Source organism: Sminthopsis crassicaudata, chromosome 4, assembly GCF_048593235.1.
Source record: "Sminthopsis crassicaudata isolate SCR6 chromosome 4, ASM4859323v1, whole genome shotgun sequence".
Classification (NCBI taxonomy): Eukaryota; Metazoa; Chordata; class Mammalia; order Dasyuromorphia; family Dasyuridae; genus Sminthopsis; species Sminthopsis crassicaudata.
In genome coordinates this window covers 463,201,247-463,221,264 of record NC_133620.1, presented here as the reverse complement: position 1 = coordinate 463,221,264, position 20,018 = coordinate 463,201,247, and the positions used below count along the sequence as shown (strand labels likewise).

Sequence of the window (20,018 nt, the reverse complement as noted above, 5' to 3'; positions counted from 1 at the left end):
CTTTCCTCACGGCGACTCGGAGCAATTATGCTTAGGCTTCTAACTTTCTGTCTCAGAAAAGAAGCCGAGGAGGGAAGCGGCAGCTCTCAGGAACCACCGGATTGCTTCTTGGCTTAAAACAAACTAATTATTGCAAAGGTGTCCCAGAGGATCCTACAGCTCTAGAACTGGAAGGGCTCCTAGGCCACGTGGTCTAACGCCTCCTGATGCCTTCTAGTTTAACACATCTCTTTCTGTTTTCTTTTTGGAGGCAATCGGGGTTAAGTGATTTATACAGCTCGCAATACCCGTCTGAGGTCCCCGGTGCTCTACCCAATGTGCCACCCAGCTGCCCCATCCCGCCTTTTTTTCAGATGAGCAAAACAAGGCTTCCAAAGGTGCACTCATCCACTGGAACCAAAGAGAATCCTCAAGTCGCTTGAAAATTATATTTACATACCTAATATTTCTGTAATTGAGAGCACCGAGAGGCTTCCTGGGAATGAGGAGGGGGCGCGGAGGGAAATGGGGCTGCTGGTATTGCCCATGCGTGCCCGGGACAAAGGGCGTTGGGGATGAGAAGATGCCCCTGAGGGCCGGGTCTCATGACTGTGCTTGTTGGGTGCTGAGGATTTAAGACCGACTTAAGTGGTTCTGGCCCTGCCAAAGCCAGCTCTGGAGGAGAGGCAGGGCCCCCACAGATGGGCATTTTCAGAATAAATTATTCAAGATGTAAGCGAGAACGACATGAAAACCGTGTTCAGCAAGATCATCAGGGGCAGCCAGAAAAGCTGGATTCTAAGCCAGATGCGGGGCCTTTGAGGCTAGACTCCTTCCTTGCGTGGGCCTCCATGTATTCCTCTGTAAATGAGAGGGTTGGACGTAGGGGAAGCCCACCCAGCTTGGCGCCGGCATTCGATGCCTCCGTCCTCCCAGATGCAGCCGCTCGGGTCCTTCCATCACCGTCTGCTCTCCTGTCCTAATTACGCCCGTCTCTCTCTTCCTGTACAGGCTCTCCTCTGCACAAGCAATCATCCGGACCCGCGGCAGCCAGTGCCACCCCCGCGGAGAAGCCGTGCCCCAAGGTGGCAGAGGTCGGCGATGACTTCCTGGGGGACTTTGTGGTGGGCGAGCGGGTCTGGGTGAACGGGGTGAAGCCCGGAGTCGTCCAGTATTTGGGAGAGACTCAGTTTGCACCCGGCCAGTGGGCAGGAGTGGTCTTGGACGACCCCGTGGGCAAGAACGATGGCTCCGTGGGGGGCGTCCGCTACTTTGAGTGCCAGCCGCTGCAGGGCATCTTTACCCGACCCTCCAAACTGACGCGGCAGCCCACCGCAGAGGGCTCGGGCAGCGACGCCCACTCCGTGGAGTCTCTGACCGCCCAGAACCTGTCCCTGCATTCTGGCACAGCTACGCCCCCTCTGTCCACCCGGGTGATCCCCCTGCGGGAGAGCGTCCTCAACAGCTCCATGAAGACGGGCAACGAGTCGGGCTCCAACCTCTCGGACAGTGGCTCTGTAAAGAAGGGAGACAAGGACTTGCGGCTTGGGGACCGGGTTCTGGTGAGTAAGACGGAGCTGGCTGGCCCTGGTTAACTCTGTGTGTGTGTGTGTGTGTGTGTGTGTGTGTTCACTTTGCTGCATCAACATTTATTGAGTGCCTACAATGTACCAGATATTTATTTAGCACCCATTGTGTACTGGGGTTCTGTGCTAAGTACTGGGTTAACAAAAAGAAAAATCACACCATCAGCCTCCTTCCTAGGCAGGACAAATGTTTTCCCCCCAGCCCACGCCAGGCACGGGGATTGATGGACCGCATGTGCCCGCCCCGCCCACGCCAAGCTGGCACTCTGGGTCAGGGGGTGTCAGTTTGGTTCCGAGTAAGGAGAGCCCAGAACTCCCTGGAGGCTGGAGGGAGAGTCCCAGAGAGCTTTCCTGTTTGCGCTTCCTTTAGGCCTGAGAAAGGTGCCCTCTGACTTCTAGGAAGGGAGGTAGCCAGACTTGGCTGCGGCCTAGCCGGGGCTTCCTGAGCCCAGGGCGTCTTCTCTCCCCCCTCCTCCCCCCGCCTGGCTCAAGCACATGAAATCTCACCCTTAAAGACTCACTTTTTGGGAGCGGGAAAAGATTTTGGCTCGCAAGAGTCCACCTCCCTCTGGGCTTTCATTTATTAGCTTTGAGCAAATTCCTCCACCATTTTGTGCCTCAGTCTCTTCCTTTCCTCCTTATCATCATCATCATCATCATCATCATCACTGTCTATTTTAGAGGGTTTGGTGACTGCAGGATTATACAGGCAGAAATGCCACACGGGCAGAACAGAGGCAGGCTGGAGAGACAGTCTGGGTGGTACAATGGGCAGCGCCAGCTGTTTAACAGAGTGAACACATGAAATTATTAGCCAGTACTTGATCCAGATAGGAAACTTCTCAGATATTTTGGGTTTTTTTGTTTTATTGGTTTTTTGGTTTTTTGCTGAGGCAGTCGGATTAAGTGACTTGCCCAGGGTCACACAGCCAGGAAGTGTTAAGTGTCTGTCCGAGGCGAGCTTTGAACTTGGGTCCTCCTGACTCCAGAACCAGCCCTCTATCAGATGCTTTTTGGTCAGATCCACTGTATTGTGAGGGCAGCTAGGTGATGCCATGGTGCACAGAGCACTGGCCCCGGGCTCAGGAGGACCGAGTTCAAATCTCGCCTCAGAGACTTCCCGACCCCAGATAGGTCACTTCACTCTGTTTCTTATCTGTAAGTGAATTGGAGGAGATGGAAAATCGCTCCAGTGTTTCTCCCAAGAACATGTGTGATCCTGGGCAAGTCCCTTCGCCCTGTCTGCCTTAGTTTCTTCATCTGTCAAATAAGCTAGAGAAGGAAACGGCCGACCGCCGAGTATCTCTGCCAAGGAAAGCCCACGTGGGATCACAGGGATCTGAAAGTGCCTGGAAATGGCCGAGCGGTAGCACAACATATAATTCTGAGCACAAACAACCTTCAGTCCAGTCTCCCGACGGCACAGACGCAGAAAGGGCTCCCTCCAAAGCCGGCCTGGGCGAGGGTGGCTGTGAGGTCCCTTCTGGCCTTACATCTGAGCTCCTGGAGCAAGTTCATTAAGAACACTTCTTGGGACCCTCTTGACCACGTAGCCCCCGGGACTGAGGCCGCAGGAGGGGAGGGCTTTAGGGAAGGGGAAAGAGACCCCCACTACACAGATTTCCAGGCTTCTCTGTGGAGAGAGGGAGCTGCCCTCAGCCTGGGGACTTGTGGGAGGTCATTTCTAACGGGCCCGAGCTGACCGCCGCAGGGGCTCCCTCAGACAGAGCAGCCTCTCTAGGAGCCTGCGCGGTCTCCACACAGCTGGTGCCCGCATGCCCTGCCCCGAGCCTGTGGGAAGCTACTTGGCTCAGGAGGCAGTTTCCCCGGCTGTAAACGAGGCCAGACTAAACAGCAGGAAACTTTAAACTGCTTCTGAAATACTCCAGACCCAGTGAGGGGCGCGGGCGGCCGAGGGGCTGGGGGATGGATTAGCCACTTCCCCCAGAGCTGTGGCCCCCTCCCTCCCGGAGCGAGCAGCTGCCTCCCCAGCCAGCCAGCCGCCCCAGGTGCCTCCCACAACCCCTCGGTACAGAGTAGGAAATTGAGGCTTAAATAGGTAAAATAACTTTTCTAAGGTCATACAGAGTCAGGATTTGAACCCAGACTCAGCTCTTTTTTCCCATTGTGCTATATAGTTCCTTCATCTGTGGTGTAAGTTTCAAGGAGGAAAAGCCCTGACAAGTGGGAGAAGGTTCCGAAGAGAAGGGGGCTCTCCTTGGAATAATGAGACCCAGGTTCGGACTCTGTGACCACAGCAAGCCACTGTTTCCCCTTCCTTATTCTATGACTTTCTTTTTCTCTCTCCTATTTTCTGTTTTTCTTTTTCTCCTGTTTTCCCACTTTCGCCTTCCTTTTCTTTCTAACTTTCTCTTTCTCTCCTTACTTTCTTTTTCTTTCCTTTCCTTTCTCTTTTCTTTTTAACTTTCCTTTTCCTTTCTTTTTTACCTATTTTCTTTTTCTTTCCTTTTCTTTCTTTCTCTTTTTTTCTTACTTTCTTTTTCTTTCCTTTTCTTTCTTTTTTCTTTCTAACTTTCCTTTCTTTTTCTCCTGCTTTTTCTTTCCTTTCCTTTTTAACTTTCTCTCCTTTCTTTTTGCTTCCTTTTATTTCTAACTTTCTCTTTCTTTTCTTACTTTTTCTTTCCTTTTTTCTCCCTCCTTTCTTATTTTCTTTTTTCTCCCATTTTCTGACTTTCCCTTTCCTTTCTTTTTCTCTCTCCTTTTTTACATTCTTTTTCTCCTGTTTTCTGACTTTCTTTTTTCCTATCTTTCTTTTTTCTCTTCTTTTTTCTGACTTTTGCTTTTTCTCCTTTTCTTCCCGACTTTCTCTTTCCCTATTTTCTTTCTCTTTCTCCTTTCCTTCCTTTTCTCTTTCTTTTTCCCTCTTTTTTCTCCCTTTCTTGCCCTTTCTAACTTAACTCCAGATTCACTGTGGCAAGCCATGACTCAGGATGTGCTTTTTCCATTTCCTTCTAGATATCTGCTTTCTTATTTCGATTTCCAATTTCCTATCCCTACCCACCTCCTTTTTATTTTCTCAAAGGTGACTAGAATACTGGGCAGGGAATTTCAGAATTTGTTCATTTTACCTCTATGGGCCTCAGTTTCCTCCTCTGTACAATAAGGAAACTGAATCAAAGATTTCAAAAGGGGAGAGGTCTTGGAGATCATTCAGTCCAGCTCCCTCATTGAATAGTTGAAGAAGCTGAAGTTCAGAGAGATCAGTCACCCAAACAATAAGAATTCTCTTTGGTGGGTGTGAGCCAGGTTCCTCAGGTGTCCCCTGACACAGAACCCCGAAACCTTATTCTTGGAGTCTTTTACTGCACATTGGAGCCGGGAGAGATGTTAGGGAGCAGTCAGCCAAACCCTTCCTTTGAGAGGGGAAGCCACATGCCCTTGGCCAATTAGCAGCTATTGGTACCTTAGCCAGGGTAACCAGAATAGATTGCAAGCAATCTCTTTGTTTTGAAAAGAGGGGATTGAGAGGGGCACTAATGGACAAGGTCACTTGAAGAAGGCAGGTTGAGTTGAGTCTCTAAGGAAGCCAGGGAATCTAGGACCCAGAAGTAAGGAGGGAGAGCTTTTCAGGCATGGGGGGTGGGGGGGCATCCAGTACAGAGGTGAGGCAGGAGATGGAGCAATGTGTGAGAGGAAGGGCAGCAGATCTGGGGAGCATTCGTGGAAAGGAATACACAAAAAAGACTGGAAAGGGGAGAAGGGCCAGATTGTCAGGAGCTGCTCAGCAGAGGGTTTTGTATTTGATTCTAAAGGGAATAGGGAGCCAGTGAAATTTATTGAGAAAAAAAGAAAGATCTTTGCCTTAGAAAAATCAGTACCTGGGGCCCTGAGAGCAAGTGATTTGATCAGGATTACATAGCCAATATGTGGCAGGCAAGACTTGAATCCAGGGTTTCCTAACTCTGAGGCCAGATAATAATAGTTCTTTTATTTATTCATTCATTCATTTATTTATCTATCTATCTATTCATTCATTCACTTATTTATTTATTTATTCATTCACTTATTTATTTATTCATTCATGTATTTATTTATTTATCTGTTTGTTTGTTTATTTATTTATTCATTCATTCATTCATTTATATATTTATTTATTTTTCCCCCTGAGGCTGGGGTTAAGTGACTTGCCCAGGGTCACACAGCCAGGAAGTGTTAAGTGTCTGAGACCAGATTTGAACTCGGGTCCTCCTGAATTCAGGGCTGGTGCTCCATCCACTGCGCCACCTAGCTGCCCCCAGTTCTTATATTTATCATATAAATTATTATAGTATATATTATAAGTAATATTTGGCATGATATAAGTGATATTTTTATTATAATATCTTTCATATAATGTAATTTAAAATGATATTCATATAGTTTAACAATAATAATTAATTTCATTTAATATTAATTCCATATTTTTCAATAAAATATTCAAATACTTTAAAATATTTCATATAGCAATGTTTTAGTCAATGTAATTTATATTAATGTATTGCTACAATTATATTGTTACATTAGGGAATAATACAATACAATAGATGTATACATTGTGTTATAATCAGTTAATTATATAATTATATTTATTACTAATTAACACAAATATGATTATATTATATAACTTATAGGAGATTATATTACATAATTGTGTAACTATTCCTGAGTTAACATTAACAATAATATTTTAATATATAATAATATAATTATATTATTATATAAATTAATTATAATATAATTAATGTATTTAATATAATAATAATGCTGTCTATATGGCACTTTAAAGTTTAAAAAGTGTTTTATGTTTCCATTTATTTTCTCGGGTTCAAAGCCCATTCTGCTCCTTATGATCTGTGTAACCTTGAGGGAGTCTCAGATCTCCTGTATGGGCCTCAGTTTCCACCACTATAGGATGAGGGCATTGGAACACAAGATTTCTGAGGGCTTTTCCAGCTGTAATCCCATGATCCCCTCTGATCCTCGCAATCCTATGAGTTCTGTAGACTGCAAGGACCATTTCTTCCATTTTACAGATGGGAAAATTGAAGCTAAGAAAGGTCAGAATTGCCCGCACACAGTCACACAGCTAATAAATGCTCTGGATGGGATTCCAATTCCGGGGTCTCCTGCCTGTGGGGCCATTATTCTCTTGATTGTACCAGGTTGTTTTGAAAGTGATTGGATGATGGGCAAGCCAAGGGAGCTGGGGAGGGGACAGGGGAGGAGAGGAGGCTATTTGAAACAGACAGAAAGCTATCCCTGCCAGGTTTTCCCCCCCTCCCAGCCCAGGCAGTTGTTCAGGGATGGGAAGAAGCTCTGCTGGAAAGTCCCCCACACCTCAGGAAGAGGCAGCCTGCTCTGAAGGGAGGAGCAGGAGGGGGCTGGCTGGCTGATCTCTAATGGCTGCATTCAAGGCTACAATTTGGGGTCAGGCAGGAGGGATGGAGGAGGGCCCAAGATTGCCAGGGTGGCAGCAGATCGGGGCTAACCACCCAGGAAGGAGGGCTTGTTTTCCTTCCTCCTTCTCCCCTGTAGTTTCAAAGGGACTTCTCTGATGGACTCTCCTGGCTCTGGGGCTCAGACAAGGGGTTATTGAAGCTGAGCTCTTCCTTTCCTTTGCTTTTTTGTTTGTTTGTTTGTTTGTTTGTTTTCCCCTTCTCTTCCCTCTGGTGCTATGATCCTTCTCTGCCACATACCCCACAAGATATTAAATAAGTCAATCTCTGTCTGCCTCAGTTTCCCTACCTGTAAAATAACTGGGCTCTATGATTCCTCCTCATTCAAAATCTGTGGTCCCCAAAAAGGCAATGAGTCAGACCCAGAGGAAGGTACCTGCAATTCATCAATAATTAATTAATTTTAACTCAACACACCAATAAACACTAAGGTTGCTATTATCATCACCCAAGGAAAGTATACGATTTCTGCATCCTCTCCTTCCCCTTCCTTCTCAACTTGTGACCCTCAGCCGCTGGGATCCTGTACTTTGTGAGTGCCAGCTGGGATCCAAGATGAAGTCCTAAACCCAGAGAAAGTCTGAGGAACTTGGCCCCGCTTGAATGACACTTGAAGGTCTGCAGACAGAGTACATTCTCTGTTCTTTCATTTGAGCTTCCCAACTTTCATAAGTGCCATTATTGTCCTCATTTGACAGATGAGGAAACTGAGGCAGACAGAAGCTAAGTGACTTGCCTAGAGTCACACAGCAAATGTCCGTGGTTGGATTTGACCTTGGGTCTTCTTGATTCCAAGACCAGGATACTTCTGTAAAACCCTCTGGGGGCATGGAAAGAGTGGAAAGTGGGCAGATCATTCATTTCCTCCATTTCCTTCTGTGTAAAATGAAGGGCTTGGTCTGAATAACCTCCAAGGCTTCCTCCAGCTAGAAGTGATGATCCTATGAACCCTTTCATTGTATAGATGAAGAAGCTGAGGCTCAGAGAGGACCTCAGAGATCAAAATGAGTTAGACTAAGCTTGAGCTAGGTGGCTCAGTGGATAGAGCACTGGGCCCCCAGTCAGGAAGATCTAAGTTCAGATCTGGCCTTGGACACTTGAACAAGTCCTTTCACCTCTGTTTGCCTCAGTTTCTTTATCTGGGAAAAAAAAGGATATACCAGCACCTTCCTACCACAGCTGTGTAAGGCTCAGATGAAACAATAAATAATGATACCTAGCACATTGTAAGTAATATATTAATGTTGTTTATTACTATTGTTGTGATTATTACTATTATTCACTCCAGGATTTCCCCATCCAATGTCCTAGATGGGGCCCACTTACAGCTTTGCTTTGTAGTAGGTATGTGAATTTGCACAGAGCTCTAAGATTTACAAGGACTTCATTCATTATCCCATAATTACCCCAAGGACCTTTTTGACATTAATGCTCTGATTTGCTTTTCTGCTAGATAGATTGGATGGATAGATAGATGGATGGATAGATAGGTGGAGAGACAATGAATAGATGGATACATAGAAAAAAGGATGGATAGATGGATGAATAAATGGAAAGACAGAGAGATGAGAAAATGGATGGATGGCAAGATGAATAGATGGACAGAAGAAGGGAGAAATGGACAGAAAGGTGGATAATTGGATGGAGAGACAGTTGATGGATGGGTGGATGGATGGATGAATAACTGATGGATGATGGATGGAGAGACAGACAGATGGTTGGATAGCTGATGGATAGATAGAGGAATGGATGGATGGATGGATAATGGATGGATAGATGGATGATGGATGGATGGATAAAATAAGTATTTAAATAAGTACTTTCTCTGTATCAGGCACTGTGCTATGTAGGAAATACAATACAATAAAAACAATAGAGAGCCTTAAGGAGCTTACTTTCTAATAGGAAAACAAAACACAAAGAGGAGCCTGAATGAGGGGATGTGGAGAGAGAAGAGAGAAGGAGCCGATAAGACCCTCATGGTGAAGCTGAGGATGACCAGGTCAGGCCTGGCCTTTGGGAAAAGTGTTTCTACCTCGGTGTTCCCCGCCACCACCACCATCATCCCCAGCCTTCCTTTTTTCCTGAATTAGAATTTGGGCCTTGTGTACTAAGTTTTGGCCCCAGATAGAGGGAAAATTTTGAATTCCCTGGGCACGCTCTTTGAGACAAAGACCCTTCCTTGCCATGCCTCTGCTCCTTGGAAATGCTGCCACATTCCCTAACCCGCCTTCTTCCTGGTTCCCTGGCCTAGCTCCTGATGATGACATTAATGACAGGGTTCTGGGTGCTCCCAGGAGCCTTTGAGAAGTCTACAGATGAAAGAACTGGGTCTACTGAATCTCAAGGATGTTGATGAAAACTTTGGGCCAGAAGGATTGAATTCCTCTTTAAAAAAGAAAACTTTTGCTATATTCAATGAAAAAAAAAAATCTATTTCCTTTCCTTCCTCTTTCCCCCTTGAGAGAAAAACAAAAACAAAAACAAAAAAACCCCAAACCCCTATGTAACAGGTATATAATCTAGAAACAGAGGTGTGCGTGTGTATGTGTGTTTGTATGAGAGAAAAACAGATGGAGACACAAACACAGACAAAGACATAGTCATACACAGAGAAACAGAAACCAAGAGTAAGGAAGGAAGCAAGGAAAGAAGGAAGCAAAGAAGGAAAAAGGAAGAAAGGAAGGAAGGAGAGAAATAATACATTTAAGCAAAAGCTACAGGCAAAGTGACTACCTGACAGCATATGCCACATTCTGTATCCATAGGCCCCCTCTTTACCCCTCATGAGGCTTTTTAATCCCCCTATCAATCAGTCATTCAAAAAGAAGGGTCTGCTGTGTGCCAGGAACTGGAAATATGAATACAAAGCATGAAGCAATGTCTTTTAAAGGGCTTTTGAAGTTCTTTTCAGATGTTAACCTGGCCTTGCAAGTAAGTACCAGCCACCCACTGGTTTCCAGGCATTTCCAGGCTGCTCTTAGCTTACCGGGCTGGCTGTGTAAATTTCTCTTCACTGGCTCTCTTAAATGGAAACACAGTTGTGAAGGAGTCCCTTTCTTAAACTAGGATCTCAGAAAAGGTGGAGTAAAAAAAATTTACTACTAGTCTTGTGATCTTCCAGTTCTATCCCTCTCTTACTCTCTTGCTTCCCAGAAGTCAATTATCAAAGCCAGGATACTGAGACAGAAAACAATGAGTTCAATTTCTTCTTCTTTTTTGTTTTTTACTGCTATCTCTTGTTTTCACATTGCATGCATTCCCAAAGATATCTCTTCCTCTTCCTCTAAACCATTCCTGTTAACAGGGAATTAAAAAAAGAAAAAGAAAGAAATGATTCAGTAAAACTCATCAACATGTCACTGATAGTATGTGCAATATCCCTCACCCATAGTGCTCCACGTCTGCAAAGAAGGAAGATAAACTTACTCATCTCTTCTTCAGGACCAAACTTGGTCATTATGCTTATCCAATATTTAGTTTTGTTATTGAGTATATAATTACCTAGGTTGTAGTATCTATTAGTTTATAAACTTCTTGAGTACAGGAACTATTTTTTTTGCTTAGCATAATGCCTGGTACACAGTAGGCACTTAATGTTTGTTGATTGATGTTCTTTGTCTTTCGATTTATATCACTGTAGACATTATGCATATTGTTTTCCTATTTCTACTTTCTTCTCTCTGCATTAGTTCATAGAAGTCTCCTCAAGTTTCTGTATTCTCCATAGTCGTTGTCGCTTCCCTTCTGTTCATATTCCACAATTTGTTTAGCCATTTGGCGGTTGATGACCATTACTCTGTTCTCAGTTCTTGGCTACCACACCAATAAAAGTGATGCTATGAGTATTTTGGATGTATATGGGGCCTTTCTTTCCATCATTTGACCTGGGAGTCTGACCTCGGGCTTCTGGGTCAAAGGATATTAATATGGAATGGTTTACTCTTGATGTTGGATCTTGGTACTTTTGTCCTTATTTTTTGTCTTACTTAAAAAGAAAGAACAGAGCTCAGTAACTTCCATCTAGACTAGTAGGATACCTCAGTAACTTGGAGGGTGATGGGAACTTTTTGTTAGAGGAGAATGAGAGTGTCATGGGAAGGGCAGCTGGAAAGAATCCAATGAGGAGAGAGAGGGAGAGAGAGAGAAGGCAGCAGAGAGGGCATCTACAGGCCTGGCCCCTGGTGCTGCCACCCGATGTGCCCAGTCCCAGCCAGTCGGCAGAAATTGCTGACGGGCACATCGGGGAAGGCAGTGAGCCGGGGAATGGGGATTAAGATCTCTGGCATCCAGCTTCCGTTGCTCTAGTGATAAGACTAATGTAGGAGGAGAGTAAGAGGCTGAGAAGGATGGGAGGAAGGGCTCTGACCTCGTTACTCTAGGTTAAGCATTACCATTTTCTTGGGATCCTCTTAAATCTGGAGAAAGAAAACACCTGAAACCAATTCTCACTAATTTGTGAGTGATTTCTGGGTAGCTAGAACAAGCATTTATTAAGTGCTGACTATGTGCTAGGGAGGCAGTATGCTAAGAACTAGGGATATATATTTAAGGGAGACAGTCTCTGGAAATCAGGGGGTGCAGATACAGTGCATGACATACTGGAGACACTTGGAAATGATCCAAATATTGTCAAAGCTTGCCTTTCAGAACTGGGGTGACTGAGAAATGGGCCTGAAGGCCTAGGACATTGGGTCACTTGGAAACAGGGGGGACTTTGGCAGATATCTTAAGGTCATAAGATCACATACATAAATTCGGAATTTAGAGTTGGAAGAGATCTTAGACGTCATTTATTCTGCACTGCATTTTACAGATGAGGAAATTGAGGCCCAGTGCGAGAAAGTGAGTTAATCAAAATTATAGGCAGGAAGTGGGAACGCCATGGTTGGAATCTCGGTGTGTAGCAGAGATGAACTTCACCAATCTCATGATTTTGTTATGATCAGTCCAACAGAGAGTTGGGCCATGGTTCTTCGTCTTCATTTAGAGCAATCCACTGCTGTCTCCCTGCTTTCTGTGGTGCCCTAATAGGAAAAATGTGCCTATGTGGGAAGGCAGTGATCTCTGAAGAGAGCCATAGGATCATTGGTTAGAAGGGACCTCAAAAAATAGTCTATCCATCCAGTACCGGGTTCAAATCCATCTCCAGCATTTACCTCCTAAGTGGTCTTGGGCCAATGACTTCACATTCCTGAGTCTCAGCTTCCTTATCTACAGAACAAACTCTGAGCCTCTTCTAGTTTCAGTTCTTTGAGAACCCATTGACAAGAATCCATCTCCTCCTTCTGTGCCTTTGTAAAGCTTGCGTCCCCGTACCTGAGGAATTCTCTGTCCTGCCTTCTGTCTCCTGGAATTCAAGGTTTGACTCAGGGGTTACCTTCCACATGAGAGCTTTCTATTTTTTTAATAAAGCTTTTTATTTTCAAAACATATGCATAGTTTTCAACATTCACCCTTGCAAAACCTTGTGTTCCAATTTTTTCTTCCTCCCTTTCCTCCACCCCTTCCCCTAGACGGCAAGTAATTCATCATGTTAAACTTGCACAATTCTTCTATATATATTTCCACAATTACCATGCTACACAAGAAAAATCAGATCAAAAAGGAAAAAAAATGAGAAAAAACAAAATGCAAGCAAACAACAACAAAAAAAGTGAAAATACTGTGTTGTGTGATCCATACTCAGTCCTCACAGTCTTCTCTCTGAGTGCAGATGGTTCTCTCCATCCCAAATCTATTGGAATTGTCCTGAATCACCTCACTGTTGAAAAGAGCCACATCCATCAGAATTGATCATTGAATATCCTTGTTGTCACTGTGTACAATGTTCTCTTGGTTCTATTCATTTCACTCAGCATCAGTTGATGTAAGTCTCTCCAGACCTCTCCGAAATCCTCCTGTTGATCATTTCTTACAGTACAATAATATCCCATGATATTCATATACCATAACTTATTCAGTTATAACTTATTCTCCATCCACTCAGTTTCCATGTTTTTGCTGTCACAAACATTTTTGCACAGGTGTGTCCTTTTCACTCCTTTAAGATCTCTTTGGATATAAGCCCAGTAGAAACACTGCTGGATCAAAGGGGATGCACAGTTTGAGCATAGTTCCATATTGCCCTCCAGAAGGCTTAGATCAGTTCACAAGTCCACCAATAATGTATTAGTGTCCCGGTTTTCCCACATCCCCTCCAATATTCATCATTGTCTTTTCCTGTCATCTTAGTCAATCTGAGAGGTATGTCAGTGTCGTCTTAATTTGCATTTCTCTGATCAATAGTGATTTAGGGCATTTTTTCATGAGTAGAAATGGTTTCAATTTCTTCATCTAAAAATTGTCTGTTCATATCCTTTGACCATTTATGGAGAATGGCTTGTATTCTTATAAATTTGAATTAATTCTCTCAATATTTTAGAAATGAGGTCTTTATCAGAACCCTTAGAAGTATAATTTTTTTTCCGGTTTACTGCTTCCCTTCTAATCTTATCTGTATTGATTTTGTTTGTACAAAACCTTTTTAACTTAATATAATCAAAATTATCCATTTTACATTCCATAATGTACTCTAATTCTTTGGTCACAAATTCCTTCCTTTTCCACAGATCTGAGAAGTAGACTATTCTTTGTTCTTCTAATTTGCTTTTAGTATCACACTTTATGTCTAAATCATGAATCCATTTGGGTGTTAGGGTGTTAGGTGTGGGTCAGTGTCTAGTTTCTGCCATACTAATTTCCAGTTTTCCCAATAAATTTTGTTCTTATCCTAGAACTTGGGGTCTTTGGACTTATCAAATATGAGATTACTATAGTCATTGATTATTGTGTCTTATGAATCTAATCTATTCTACTGATTGACTGTTCTATTTCTTAGCTAGTAATAAATGGTTTCGATGACTTTTGCTTTATAATACAGTTTTAGGTCTGGTACACCTAGGCCACCTTCATTTGTATTTTTTCATTAATTCTCTTGAACTTCTTAACCTTTTGTTCTTCCAGATGAACTTTGTTATTATTTTTTCTAGCTGTGTAAAATAATTTCTTGGGAGTTTTATTGGTATAAGTAGATTATTATATTATGTTATATATATTATATATAAATAGTTTAATTTAGGTAGAATTGTCATTTTTATTATATTATCTGTCTACCCATGAGCACTTGATATTCTTCCAATTGATTAGATCTGACTTTGTGTGGAAAGTGTTTTGTAATTGGGTTCATGCAGTGCTTGACATTATCTTGGCAGGTAAACTCACAAATATTTTATATCATCCACAGTTATTTTAAATGGAATTTCTCTTTGTATTTCTTGCTGCTGGACAAGACTTTTCTTTATAGTTTGAGGTCTTAAAATCTCCATGCCCCATTTTCTCCCCACTTCCCTTATGCTTTGTATTTACTTTTCATGTAGTTTGTTTTCTTATATATGTACCTAAGAGGCATGCAGGTGGAAAGCATGATGCTTATGAATCACAGGACCTGAGTTCAAATCTCACCTCTGAGATTTACCACTTTGGGCAAGGTCTGAGATTTGCTAACTAAAAGAAGTTTAGTCTCAGTTTCTTTATCTGTGAAATGTAGGGATTGGACTGGATCTTAAGATCTAATTCTAAGGCTTTAATATTGGGTTGTTTCCCCCAATGGAATGTAAGTTGAGGGCAGATGTTATGTCATTATTGTCTATTCCCCTTCCCCGGCTCCTTGGCCAGAGCCTAGCACATAGTAGGGACTATAAAAATGCATATTGAATTGAATCAAATAGGGCACACAATCTTTGTTTCCAAAGGGGGATTCATCGCTACTCAAAGCAGTCCGTTCTATTCTGAAGAATGGATGGGAAATGGTGGGAAGCATTCAAAGGGAGCTCAGTGGTAGCCACTTCTTGATATGTCTTGGTCACCTCCCTTGAGGCACAGACCTCAGCATCTAACACCCCCTGTGCCTTTGGTCTGCTGGCAGGTTGGCGGGACGAAGACAGGCGTGGTGCGCTACGTTGGGGAGACAGACTTCGCCAAGGGGGAGTGGTGTGGCGTGGAGCTGGATGAGCCCCTTGGGAAGAACGATGGGGCCGTGGCAGGTACCAGGTACATTTGACTGCCAATGGGAAACTAACACTTCTTCCCTGCTACTTCAGATGGAGAGGGAAGGAAGAAGGAAACAGTGCAGGAGGAGGCAACAGCAGGTCTAATACTGTTTTCAGAAAGCTTGCAAATCATCCTGAAGGGATGGGAAATTAGTAGAATAGAGAATCTACAAGAGAATGGTTCTTTTAAAAAATATTTTATTTTTTCATTTATGTGGAAAGATAATTTTGGCGTTTTTAATAAAAATTTGAATTTTAAATTATCTCTCTCTCTTCCTCCTTCTATAAATAGTGAGCAATTTGAGATGTTTGCTATGTGCATTCATATAAAGTATATTTCCATATTGGTCATGTTGTGAAAGAACAAACAGAGCAAAGGGGAAAAAACTTGGAAAAAGAAGTGAAATTTGTGCTTCCAGCCATTCTTTCTCTGGATGTGGATGGCATTTTCCATTATAAATCCCTTGGAATTATCTTACATTGCTGAGACGAGCTAAGTCTATCATCATTGATCATCCCACCATGTTGCTGTTACTGAGTACAGTGATATCTTGGTTCTTCTCAGGAAGGTTCTAGAAATGACTGGGACATAAAAACAAGCAACATCAACCAAAAAAACAAAAACAAAAAAGAGGGGGAGAGAAAGTAGGAAGTTAATGAGTAAAAATACTATTGTTTTCAATTAATAGATTTTTAAAATAGCTCAAATTCTGTGACTTAATATTAGGAGAATCCATTGATTAATTTCGAATCAGAACCCCCTACGTGCCTTGCTGGATGCTAAACCCTGTAGGGACATAGGAAGAGGAAGAAGAGACTCAAGCACTGCCTTAGAAGATATTATCAACCAGATGAGACTCCCGCAAATGAATGCTAGGAGATCACAGATTTGCAGAATGGGAAGGAATCTCAGTTGCCATTTCATTCAACCTGAAGCCATAGGGATTTCTCACTCTAATCTGCCCACCAAGTCAACATCCAGTTCCTGTTTGAAGACTTTCAAGGAGAGGAACTCATTCTGACATCAATCTTTAACTGACCTTTTTGAAACTGTTATCCAAGATTCCTGGTTCTGTCCCTTTGAGGCAAGCCAGAAAGAGGCTAATCCCAAAAGCAAGGGCCAGATACGTCTCTTCTTCAGTCCAGATTGTGTTATCTGAACTGGAAGTATTTAAGAAAGATTCCTGGAGCCTGGAGTCATTACAAAAGGCCACAAGGAAGAGCTGGAGCCCAAATGGAGCTTTAGTTGAGAAAGAGAAGGGAGAATAGGCCAGACTGGTGGCAGGGAGCGAGAGCCAAGGTATGGAGGAAAAAAACAAGTTGTGGTATATGAATATAATGGAATACTATTGTGTAGTAAGAAATGGTGAGCAGGCAGATTTCAGAAAAACCTGGAAAGACTTACATGAACTGATGCTGAGTGAAGTTTGCAGAACCAAGGCAACATTGTTCCCAGTAACGGCAACATTGTATGATGAACAACTTTGATAGTTTTGGCTCTTCTAATCAATACAATGATCTAAGATAATTCCCAAAAATTTATGATGGAAAATGCTGGTCACAACCAGAGAAAAAATTATGGAGTCTGAATGCAGAGCAAAGTATATGATTTTCATCTTTTTGTTTGTTTTTTCTTTCTTGTAGCTTTTCCCTTTTATTTTGATTCTTCTTTCACAACATGACTATTAATATGATTATACGTGTACAACCTGTAGCAGATTGCTCGCTGTCTGGGAGGGGAGAAGGCAAGGAGGGAGAGAGAAAAAAATGGGAGCTCAAAATCATGTGAAAGCGAATATTACTTTAACATGTTTAACATGTTTGAGACTGCCATCTAGGGAAGGGGGTGGAGGGAAGGAAGGGAAAATTGGAACAGAAGTGTTTGCAAGGGTCAGTGTTGAAAAATTACCCATGCATATGTTCTGTCGATAAAAAGCTATAATATCAAATTTCTGTCTTGAGGACGGGGGGAAGTAAAGAACAGAGGGAGAAAAAATTAACACAAAATCTTACAAAAATGAACTTTGAAAACTAGCTTTACATGTAATTGGAAAAATAAAGAAAAGAAAGTGAATGGTGAGAACTAGCTTTACATGTAATTGGAAAAATAAAGAAAAGAAAGTGAATGGTGAGAACTAGCTTTACATGTAATTGGAAAAAAATAAAATTCTTTTAAGGGTAGGGGAAGATAGCAGGCCAGTGAATTTCAGAGACTTGAGGTGTATCAGAAACCTTAAGGATGGATCACACTGGGCCTGGCTGTTCCAGGGCAACATCATGCATCAGAAGGAGGAAACTGGGAAATGTTCCTTCTTAGCTTTGTGATGAGCCCTCTTCCCTCCCCTGTCCTTCCCAATAACACCCATGAACTAGAATTTAGGAACCAGGAATTCTCCTTCTCCATCCCTTCCTGGGACTGCGGGACCCCAGGCTTCTATTCTTGTAAGCAGCAGAGAAAACAAGAGGTCTTTGTAAGTGGAAAGACAGGGACAATCCTTTGGGCCTTGGGTGCAGCATTACCTCTATGACGTCCTAGGGAACAAGGATAAAGATTAGGTATGCTTTTGAGAGTGGAGATAGTTTAGAGACGATGCCCAACCCCCTCAAGGTCATTGGCCTCCTCCTATTTCAGAGGCCCTTTAAGCAAAGCGGTACAGTGAAGGATAACCTGGGTGACCTTGGGCAAGTCCTTTCCCCCTTTGTGCCTCAGTTTCCTCATCTGTAAAATAAAGGAGTTGGACTAGATGCCCTTGGAAATTCCTCCCAGCTCTAGGTTAAGGATCCAGTGAATCTTTGATTCTTTCCACAACTGCAGAAAACACTGGCAGAGCTGGACTCATTTCAGTTCTCTTGCATGGATTTTCATCTCCATTGGAGTAGAGTAGAGTTAGTAGTCTGGATGGCCAGAGGCTTTCTACAGGATGGGCTGCTCATTGCTGCCACTGTGTGATCTTGATTTTAGGACACTGTCTGGGTATTGATTCCCTCTTTCTGAGGATAGGTAGGAAAAGATGGAGGTGGATGGACATACATCTTGGTCCCTATGTGTTAATCCCATCATTCCCATGTGTCTTTCTTGCTTTCTCCAGGTATTTCCAGTGTCCCCCCAAATTTGGCCTCTTTGCTCCCATCCACAAAGTCATCCGGATTGGCTTTCCATCCACCAGTCCAGCCAAGGCCAAGAAGAGCAAGAGGATGGCGATGGGCGTCTCGGCTTTGACCCACAGTCCCAGCAGCTCCTCCATCAGCTCAGTCAGCTCGGTGGCTTCTTCTGTTGGGGGCCGGCCTAGCCGCAGTGGACTGGTAAGGGCGGTGTCCAATGCATGCCTCTTGTGATGGATGGGGGAAGGGCAGGAAGTTATTGAGAGGAGGGAAGCTTGGGTTCTAGTCTTGCCAGTGAGGTGATTTGGGGCCAGCTGCTCAATCTTGCCAGACTTTAGTTTTTTTCTCTGTCGGTGATTAGATTCGATGCCTTTGCCATCCTTTCCAGTTCTAGATCAATGATCCCAAGAAGGACCTAGAATAATCATTCTCTCTCAGAAGTCAGGATTTTTAATTTGGCAGCTGTGATTTACTTTTGGTTTTGTTTTTAATTTTTGATAATTATTTCACAATGATTGGCTTCCTTGCTAATCCCATGCATTTCATTTTTTTTTGCATTTAAAAACCTCATACTGAGAAGAAGTCTTTGCCCATGTCAGAAAAACCAGTGAAGGACCCATGTTCTAAAGGGCCTTCTGGCTCTAAGCAGAAGGCAGCGTGCTCAGAATGGCAAGACCCTCAAACCCAGACACAGGCAATTCTCGGGTGGAATCCCTCCTCAGACCATTACTAGCTATGTCCCCTTACCTCTCTGAGCTTCAGTTTTCTGGTCTCTAAAATGGGGGAGTTGGGGGCAGCTAGATGGCAAAATGGATGGAGCAGCAGCCCTGAAGTGAGGAGGACCTGAGTTCAAATCCAGCCTCAGACACTTAACACTTCCTGGCTGTGTGACCCTGGGCAAGTCACTTAACCCCAATTGCCTCGCCCAAAAAATGAGGGAATTGGAGTAGATGGCGTGAGGCGCTTTTCATCTTTGTGATTCCCTGATGCTTTACTTCTTGGACCTCAGTTTGGTCATTTGTTTTAAAAAAAAAATCCATCTGTTGAATGGGATGTTCTCCAAGGTCTCTTCTGACTTGAAATCTCTGACCCTGTGAAGTTTTCATGTCCCTTCTTCTCTCCTGGACTCCCCAGCTGACAGAGACGTCCTCCCGCTATGCCCGCAAGATCTCAGGCACCACAGCCCTACAGGAGGCTCTCAAGGAGAAGCAGCAGCACATCGAGCAGCTCCTGGCCGAGCGAGATCTGGAGCGGGCTGAGGTGGCCAAGGCTACCAGCCACATCTGTGAGGTCGAGAAGGAGATAGCCATCCTGAAGGCTCAGCACGAGCAGGTAAGAGGGGCCAAAGATCAAGGGCCGGCCTAGCTGAGGGACTTAAGCGCCGGAGTGGCTTAGCTGGAGGAGGGAGCAAGGGTTGGCCTAAATTGGGGAGTGGGAGAATGAATATAAAGCAGCCTGTCTGGGAACATGAGTGAGGGGCGGCCTAGCTGGGGCCCTGAGCACAGGAGAAACCTAACTGGAGGTCCGTGCACAGGGACAGCCTAGTTGAGGGTGGTCATCAGCATCACTACATCATTGTTTCTTTTTTTTCCCTGAGGCTGGGGTTAAGTGACTTGCCCAGGGTCACACAGCTAGGAAGTGTCTGAGACCAGATTTGAACTCGGGTCCTCCTGACTGCAGGGCTGGTGCTCTGTCCACTGTGCCCCCTAGTTGCCCCCTCACTACATCATTGTAAGGCCTCAGTGGGATGACACTCAAAAGTGCCAATTTCAGTAACTGGGAATATTTCTGTCTTGTCTATCTTG

General features: G+C 43.7%; 1 protein-coding gene across 2 annotated transcripts in view; it reads left to right on the top strand.

The window, feature by feature from the left end:
* Positions 1-20,018, top strand: part of CLIP2 (CAP-Gly domain containing linker protein 2) — a 103,234-nt gene that overhangs the window by 45,359 nt on the left and 37,857 nt on the right. For both annotated transcript variants that reach the window (XM_074264043.1, XM_074264044.1), the window contains exons 3-6: positions 991-1,541; positions 14,988-15,112; positions 18,201-18,414; positions 19,348-19,545. In XM_074264043.1, coding sequence (XP_074120144.1) covers positions 991-1,541; positions 14,988-15,112; positions 18,201-18,414; positions 19,348-19,545 — 1,088 coding nt within the window. The remainder of the gene's footprint in view (positions 1-990; positions 1,542-14,987; positions 15,113-18,200; positions 18,415-19,347; positions 19,546-20,018) is intronic.